General features: G+C 38.8%; 1 protein-coding gene across 2 annotated transcripts in view; it reads right to left on the reverse strand.

The window, feature by feature from the left end:
• Positions 1 to 1335: 1335 nt before the first annotated feature.
• The window catches only part of LOC106518319 (plexin-A2), a gene marked incomplete at its 3' end in the record, with an annotated part of 115173 nt that continues 107586 nt past the window's right edge, over positions 1336 to 8922 (reverse strand). For both annotated transcript variants that reach the window (XM_014009565.1, XM_014009566.1), the window contains 5 exon segments: positions 1336 to 1486; positions 2894 to 3106; positions 3525 to 3694; positions 5830 to 6029; positions 6531 to 6627. In XM_014009565.1, the coding sequence (XP_013865019.1) occupies positions 1336 to 1486; positions 2894 to 3106; positions 3525 to 3694; positions 5830 to 6029; positions 6531 to 6627 (831 nt within the window).

An 8922-nucleotide genomic window follows, 5' to 3' on the forward strand; every position in this document is an offset into this window, starting at 1 on the left:
ACATTATAACATGATATAAATCTCAAAAAAGTTAATTTTACATGATATTGCCCCTTTAATAAACACTGGCAGTTTGAATTTTCAGAGAAATTACACCTCCTAAACTACAGAGTCCATGAGGGGACACGGGGGGGATTTATTTTTTTTCCTTTTGTGTTCCCTCGCAATACTTTTTGCGTTCCCTTGCAAAAGCCTTTTATCACTGTTGTGCCTGCCGGTTTATTAACAAATTCACATGCTCACCATAACACGGGAGTTAGCCTACTACTTTAACTCAGCTTTGGATTAAATGTATCATTAGCTGCATTTCCACTGCAAATGTGCGCAAAACTGTGTAGATATTTTGTTAATGTCGAAAAACACAGTTTCGCAATTGCGGTGTTTCCATTAAGTAAGAAACGCTATTAAAGTTGCGTGAATATGATTGTTCTCACGATAAGTCATTACAAACATGGCGGCAACGGATGTAAACGAATGCTTATTGCTACCACGACACTAGCGCTCATCAGCGAAAAACACCAATTTCGATATGGCCGAAAAACCACCTTATCCTAGCGCAAAAACATTTTGTCGAGAAAAGGAAGTTTTTTTCAAAATTGACGTGTTTCCATCAAGCAAATTTATTTTCGAAATTCAAATTTGCACGTTTTCATGGTCAATGGAAAAGCAGCTACAGACACACGCATGTAGATAATTAATATGCAGATATTTGAACTCTGTGCAGCCACAAAATATCGCTGTCAATTTCCCGAACTTGTGACACGCCCTGTTTTGGTAATCGGACATTTCAAAATAAAAGTCTGATTTAACTCAGGTCATACAAAACAAACTTTTGCATGGGAACGCAAAACAATATTGCGAGGGAACGCAAAGGTTTTGCAAGGTAATGCAAAAAGTATTGAGTGGGAACTCAAAACAAGAAAAATCCCCCATGTCCCCTTGCAGGCTCGATACTAAACAGTTATTTTTAAGTGCATGCATATTAAAATGCTTTTGTTTCCTCTCCTAATAAGTCCTAATAAACTTGTTTTTATTGAACAATGAGCAAGTTCAATTTACACTTGAACTTATATACTTATATACTTATATATATTGAAGTCACTTATATACGCAAAAACAACACTTTCAACCTGATGAAYTAGATTTAAAGAAACAAAGTGTTAACCTCAAGCTGTTCAGAAACAGCAAGGTGATAATTTACAGTCCCATAAAAATAAGCAAAACACAATGATTTGTTAGAAAAACACAATTATGGCACATTTAATTGCAGATGCAGTAACCTCCCTCTTCCCACAAACGTCTGTTTGGTGTTTTGTTGTGTTGACTGAGCCCCACCTCTTGGCTGTACTTGCTGACGTAAGCGWAGATCTCATGGAGGGCACTGAGCACGTTGAACTCACTGGAGTGGAGGCGAGCCTGTTCAGCCAGATAGGCATTCATATCCTGATCACTGATGGCAGGTAGGCGGTTGATGTCAGCGTAGTACCTAAGAGCACACACACACATACAGAGACACACACAGAGACACACACACACAGACGCTCTGTCAGTGCCAAGGTCATGTGCATCAAAGCTTTTCTCCTCAGTTGAGTCGGTTCATTGTTAAAAGTCACAAAACATTCAATGATTAGGGCTTCTGTTCTGTTTGAGTGGAAAAAAATACTGCTGTTTTTGTACCACACATGGAAAAGAAAAAAATAACCTTAATTTAATAAAAAAAATGTAAAAACGTAACTTTCTTATTGTGTGAATACTTCATAGAATTCACACTGTTGAAATCATTTTTTCTTCTGTACATTTTTCGGCATCAAACTCGTTCCACAATTTTTGTGCTATTTCAACAATTGATATATCAAAACGTTCAGCTCATTCATATGAGGGTGCTATGACTTTTGGTATTTCAGCTTTTTATATTTGTTATTTTTAGCTATTTCACTTTTTTTAGCCACTTTTTTGTCATTGAAAATGAATGGAGCTGTTTTTAACAACCTTAAATCCTTTAAAATGTTTCTAAATCTTTACAGCACCTTACACATTTTGTTCTGGTTATGCTTCTTTTTCACGTTCTTGTGCTAATTCTAGCTACTTTTTTGCTAATTTTAGCTTTTTTCTGCTATTTCATCTAAAATTCTGCTTCTTTTCACTATTTTCTGCCATTTTCTACTTTTTAGTGCATTTTTCTGCCACTTTGGGCTATTTATGCTGCTYACAGATGCTTTCTGCTATGTTCAGCTATTTGCTAAAATTTTAGCTAATGTTTAGCTGCTTTTAGCTAAAGTTAGCTTTTCTTAGCTAAATACACATTTTTGTAGCTATTAAAACTTTTAAATAATTCCAGCTACTTTTTAGCAGTTTTACTGAAAATTTCAGCTGTTTTAGCCATTTTACTACAAATTATCACGTTTTTGTACTTATATGCATTGTTTCTGCTAGTTTTACACATTTTTACAAGACTTTCTCTATCTGGGTGTTAATTCCAACCTATGCCTGCTACCTTTAGCATATTTGATGCTAATTTTAGCTATTTTGTGCTATTTTCGCTATAGATCTGCTTTTTTCTACCTTTTATGCCTTTTATTCTGCTACTTTGAGTTRTTTATGCTTCTTACAGATGTTTTCAGCTATATTCAGCTATTTTAGCTCTTAGCTTTTAGTTTTCTGTTTTCAACTAGATTTGTGCTGCTTTTTACTGTTTTTCTGCAAAGTTAGGCATTTTTGCTTCTTTCATCTTTTCAAAGTAAAATGTTAATACAAATTATTAACACTTTTCCTGAAATATTTTCATCTCAATTTCAGCAGCTTTCAGCTTAAATTCACATTAGCATTTTCGCAGGAAATGCAATTTCTCCAGTTTGGATTTATTATTATGGATTCATCTTACATGCTCACACACCTTTCTACCCAGCTTTTGTAATGCGGTATGTCCTTGGCATAGAGTAGTTTGGTGGACGGGGAGTCTTTGCCCAAACGGTGCTCGGATGTTGAGCAGGAGTCCATGAACGTCTGCGCCACCACAGACAGACAGGCGTCCGTGATGCTGCTTTTGTGGATGTCAAACACAAACTGGGGATTCTTGATTACATTTACCCAGAAGCGCAGCGGTAGGCTGAAACATAGGAGAGGAAATACAGAGTTAAACTGCAGAAGGCATTCCATTCTGCAAACAAAACCACCAAATGTTCCTTTTGGGTTTGCCTTTCATTAATTCTTTGTTTGACTTTGGTTATGAGAACAAGCTCTAGATTAGAAATGGGTTCATTTTGTGGGGGGTTGTTGCTAAACCTGCAAGAGCATATGGAAATCGGAAAATTTTCAATATTAAAATAAAAAATCATTAAGAGGAGCTAGGTTAGTTTTACATATAAGCCAACGTTTCTTGTTTTAAACATTAAATAGGTTTTTCTGATGTAAATGCTGCCCCCCAAAAATATGAAATCATACACTAAGCTGTGAAAATCTATAATTCTTGCAAACAAGTTGAAACTAAACCGAAAGTTTTCACAGCTACCAGAAAACCGCCTCACCAGTTGCTCTTCCACGTGTGGCGGACGTCCATGTCGTGGATGCTGTGCCTGTCCGCCTGCTCATCGAGGAAGTCAAACATGTATTTGATGGCGAGAGGCAAGGCAGTGCCTCGGCACACAGTGCTGAACAGGGTCTCAAACAGGTCGTCCACAAACTTCTGCAGAGTGCCCTGCAGAGGAAATCAATACAATCAGAATAAAGATGTGCCACGTTTGTGCTTCTGCTGCCAATTTGTGGGATTTATTTTGTCGGGGTGTTTTTTTCTGCGGTTCTACAGCTACCGAAGGCAAAGACTCGCAGAAGAATCAAAAAGACAAATATATAAAATATATTTCGGGAGGTGGAACTCATCCCATCAATTTCTGTACATTCAATACAACTTTATTCCCAGGAAGTTCTCCTTGTCAACTTTATATTCCATAAATCATTCAGTAATTTATTGGTTTTGGTGCAAAATTTTACTGTTTTTTCTAACAAAAAAAGTACACAGTTTTCTTTAATTTCCTTTTTGATAGTCAAACATACAGCTTACATTTTATTTCATCATGACACTGATGTTTAACATCTCAGTAACTGATGATCTTTATGATCCAGTGGCGGATCTAGGATTATTCTGAACAAAGGGGCCACAATAGTCATAGAGGGGCCAAACAATTGTTCAGCATCCTTGCACACAGACCCCTGGTTTTGGTAATGTGTATATATTTAGCAGTCAYATGCTTAAGTACTTGTAATGTAATTTTAAAAAGCTTGCAAATTCTCTTTACCAATTTTACATGCATTTTTACAGTACAGAGATAAAATACTCCCAGACACACAGCAATGTGAGAGCCATCATTTGTGAGTTGAAAGWCTGTCTGCAGGATTGTTCAAACTTTAAGAAAAGAAGAAGACTTCTGTCAGCTTGATTCATGCTGGACTTTTCTATTTGGCTCATTAGTGCCTCTAGTGCAGTGGTTCCCAACCAGGGGTACGTGTACCCCTTGGTGTACGTGAGCATATTACAGGGGGGTACGTAGAAAAATTTCCCAGGTAGGGCCGTATGATTTCTACAAAAGCAGAAAATTCTAACTGAATCACCAAACTGACACAAAATGAAAAGCTGTATAAAACACGGAATCTCACAAAATTTGCTCATTTGGGGTATTTGATGTATTTTTGGACGCTGCTGTTTTCTGCACCTGGTTTATTTATTTAATTACTTATTCACTTTCAAGGCTGAGTTTTTATCTTTGTTTAATTTGAGTTGAAAAAATAAAATGCCTGAGACTTAAACGTTCTAGGGGGTTAAAGAAATAATTTTCATTTAAAGGGGCAAAATTATGTGTTTCTCAGGCATATATTTAAATACTGTACTTATAAATAAAGTATTTATGTCACTTTTAGTTGTTATTAAAATGCTGTTTTTATGTTTAAATAGAAAATAAACTTATCTTCTCATCACTTCCTCTTCTAAACTCCTTGAAATTGGCCTCTGTCTCTTTAAGAACCACCTTCCGCTTCTGTCCCGCCCATTTCGGTGCAGGGGGTTTCACGCGCGTGGGGGTGAGGGTGGGGTGTTCGCACATACACTATCATGCAGTTTACTTGGCATCTGAAAATACATTTCCTCAAAGATATTTTGAAKCTGAAAAGAGCTTTGGTGTTAAGAGCTCAGCAGACAGTTTCACTTTCACTTTCAGTTTCACTCGTTGTTTGCTTTGTTACTGCCGAGAGCCTGCAGGAATCATGGGCAGGGTGTGTGGGCTGGGGTATGGGGAGGTGTGCTCTGCCATGAGGAAGTTCAGCTTAAAGACACGTCCCAGGGGCGTTTCTGGTCCCCACCTGTCGTTTTGCTCCTCAGCATGGCTTCATAAAAACGCTGCAGGATTTCTCAAACATGCATGAATGAGTCAAAGCAAGGCTTTGGGCATGTTTTTTTATGAGAGTATAACATTATAACATGATAAAAAACTCAAAAAAGTTTATTTTACACAATACTGCCCCTTAAATCTTCTGCAGAACATTATAGTTTTGGAGAATCATCATTACGTTTGACAGAGGGGGTACTAGTGGCATGACAAAATGACTCAGGAGGTGCACAAGTCTAAAAAGATTGGGAACCACTGCTCTAGTGTTTGGACATAGAACTGCACCCAGCATCATTACTCCCAGTTAAAGGACAGATGAGTGACAGGACGGGGGCACTTCAGGGGGCCAATCAAATTTCAGCAGGGGCCACTGCCCCTGTGGCCCCGGCCCTAGCATGTTCTCAGCGCCAGAGAAAACGGCCTCATTAAAGGTTCTTGCTAACAGATATGATACCTTTGTGGCCAGCAGCCTGGTCAGGTAGATCTCGGACACCATCTTGCTGCCGCGCTCGCCCTCCTTCTGGTCCCCGTGGTCGTGGTTCTTGACTAAGTGCCAAACTTTGACGCCGCTCTCCAGGTCCGGGGTGAGCATGGGCACACGGGAGTGGGGGCTGTCAGGGCTGGTGGGCGTGGAGCGGAATGGTACATCCACACCTTGGTTGACAAATATTCATGAAAAAAAGGGGAAAAAAGGCAGTTTAAACATGTTTTCGTGAACATTTCCTGAAACAAGAACTCAAACGGGGAAAGTCACTTTTTCCTCATTTTCACATTTTCACACGTCTCAGATGCGAACATAAGGTTGACTGTCTTCATTGTGATGTGCGGCGGAGCAGGTGGGGCGTGTGTTTTGACTGCATAATCAGCTGCAGTCATTACTTTATTGGTTGTCATAGTAACGCTTCAGACATATGCAATCAATACGAGCTTTCTGGTCGTGCTGTGCTTCTCACTTCTTGAATCTCACTGCTTTGTGATTTTAGCTTCTCATTGTGTCGGACAAGTGGTTTTTAAAGTGATCGTGTCCCATTATGATTCGACTCGCCTTGAAATAAATCTGAGTTGCACATCATTTCGATGTTTTTAATAGAAAGGCTGAGATATTGCATAGACATGATAAATATTAAGTATTTGCTTTACTTTGACTGTACTGACCATATCTGCTGATGCTGCGTGGGAAGCTGGCAGAAGAAGGAATGATGAAGGAGGACATTTGTTTGGGCACCAGGGCCACCACGCAGCGGTCAGACACCTGAGAGACAAACAAAAAAAACAGCCTTGTGAGTTTTTTGTTCTCCTAAAGCAATTAGAGCAGTAATTTAAAATATTCGAAGCAGCACAAAACCCAAGGACCACATTTTCACACATGATTATAAGCTGGTAATATTGTGGTGTTGGCTAATAAAGCACTGACCTTTATTTCAAGCACAGCCAAGTGCCAAACCCAACACCTTAATCTTTTAATCTAATACATTAAAATTTCAGCAGCTGTAGAGTCCAAACACTAATTAAAAAGATATTTTAAAGTTAACTTGGTGTTAAACATTAAATGCAAACTATAGTCTGAGAAGGTTAAAAAGATATTGTTCTCACTGCTCTGCAGATTAACTGATCTTAACGTAGAAGAGATAATATTTAAATTTTGGTAGGTAAGTTAAAAGTGCTTCTAAATGTAGAAAAATAACTTAAAACATGACTTGGTCTGATGAAAACTCAATATTGTCTAAGATGCTAACATGTTGAACTGGAGACATACATGAGGTGGAGGTGATCATGCAAAAGTGTGTGGGTGTGTATTTCCAACCATATGAGGACCATTTTTAAACAAAACATCAACATGTGGGGACCTACTGGTACATATGGAGACCTAAGCTGAGTCCCTGTTTGGGCAAATGTCATTGTTGGGATGAGGGTTGGTTTAGGACTATGGTGTGAATTGASTTTAGGGTTAGGTTGTAGAAATGAATTGAAGTCAATGGAATGTCCCCATACAKATAGTATAGCTGTGTATGGGCACATTTTTGCTACATCGTGGGAACTATTTTCCAGAAAAAGGCAGCCTTGTGGGGGCTGAATGTGCATCGTGGGTACCAATACCCGGTCCCCACAGATATGGATGCTAATTWYGGGTGGGGGCRTGGGGTTAGGTTTAGGACCAASATGTGAATTGAGYTTAGGTCATTTTTAGGKTCAGGTAATTTTAGGGTAAATGGTCAGGGTTAGTCTATRATATTACTAAAAAGAAGTCAATCCACGGTCCCCATGGGAATATAAAAACAAAAGTGTGGATGTGTGTACATGCGTACACATTTTTGCTACATGGTGAGGATGATTTTTGACCATTTTCCTGGTACACACAGCCTGGTCAGGACCCACTGTTCCTTATGGGSACAATAGACYGGTCCCCATTGGAGGACATASCATTGGTGKGCCAAGGRTTCAGTTTAAGACTATAATGTGAGTTGAGTTTAGGTTAGATTTAGGGTCAGGTATGTACCTGTAAGGTTAGATTTAGGGTAAGTGGTCARGGTTAAACTGTAGAAATGACTGGTAAATGAATGGAAGTCAATGCAAAGTCCCCGGGAGGATAGGAGAACAAACGTGTGTGTGTGCACATGTTTTTGCTAGCTGGTGGGGACAATATTTCACCATTTTCCCAGTACACACAGCCTGGTGAGGACCCACTGTTCCTTATGGGGACAAAAGCCCAGTCCCCATTCCAGGAAATACCATTGGTGGATCAGGGGTTTGGTTTAGGACTGGTGTGAATTGACTTTAGATTAGATTTAGGGTCAGGTATGTATCTGTAAGGTTAGATTTAAGGTCAGGTATGTATCTGTAAGGTTAGATTTAGGGTCAGCTACTGTATGTACCTGTAAGGTTAGATTTAGGGTCAGGTATGTACCTGTAAGTTTAAATTTAGGGTCAGGTATGTACCTGTAAGGTTAGATTTAGGGTCAGGAGTCAGACTATAGAAATGACTGGTAAATGAATGGAAGTCAATACAAAGTCCCCAGGAGGATAGAAAACCTAAGAGTTTTGCAGCTAAGGATCAGTCATCCACATTATGAGATGATGTTCTTCCCCTTCTTTATGATGTATYACATCATCATCTGATCATCTGAAACCAAATCTAGCATCTACCGAATGGATTAAAAATAAAAGAGGAACCTTGTTTATCTCATTTGGAAATAAGAGGCACATCCTCATATCAAAACAAAGTTTTGATGCAGAAAACGCTGAAGATTTTTTTTCTTTCTTTGTCTCTTTTTCAGTATTTTAATAAAACATTTGCTGAAATGTCAGCTGTCTGAGGARGCATGAAGCTGATACAGTTGAGCGACAAGTAGAAGGTTGTATTTGAAGTCAGTGACCTGTGTATTAGTAATTCAGGGCTGAAAAAAAAACTGTTCACGTTCCTTTGAGGGGTGAACTGACATCAGCGCTGTGCTCGTTACCAAGCTTTGGAATTAATACAGGAAAAGAGTTTTTATTATTTGGGTGCAGTTAGCAAAATCTCAATTTGAGATGGTTTTAATTTTATTTA

The sequence above is a fragment of the Austrofundulus limnaeus genome, unplaced genomic scaffold (genome assembly GCF_001266775.1).
Source record: "Austrofundulus limnaeus strain Quisiro unplaced genomic scaffold, Austrofundulus_limnaeus-1.0 Scaffold59, whole genome shotgun sequence".
NCBI lineage: Eukaryota > Metazoa > Chordata > Actinopteri > Cyprinodontiformes > Rivulidae > Austrofundulus > Austrofundulus limnaeus.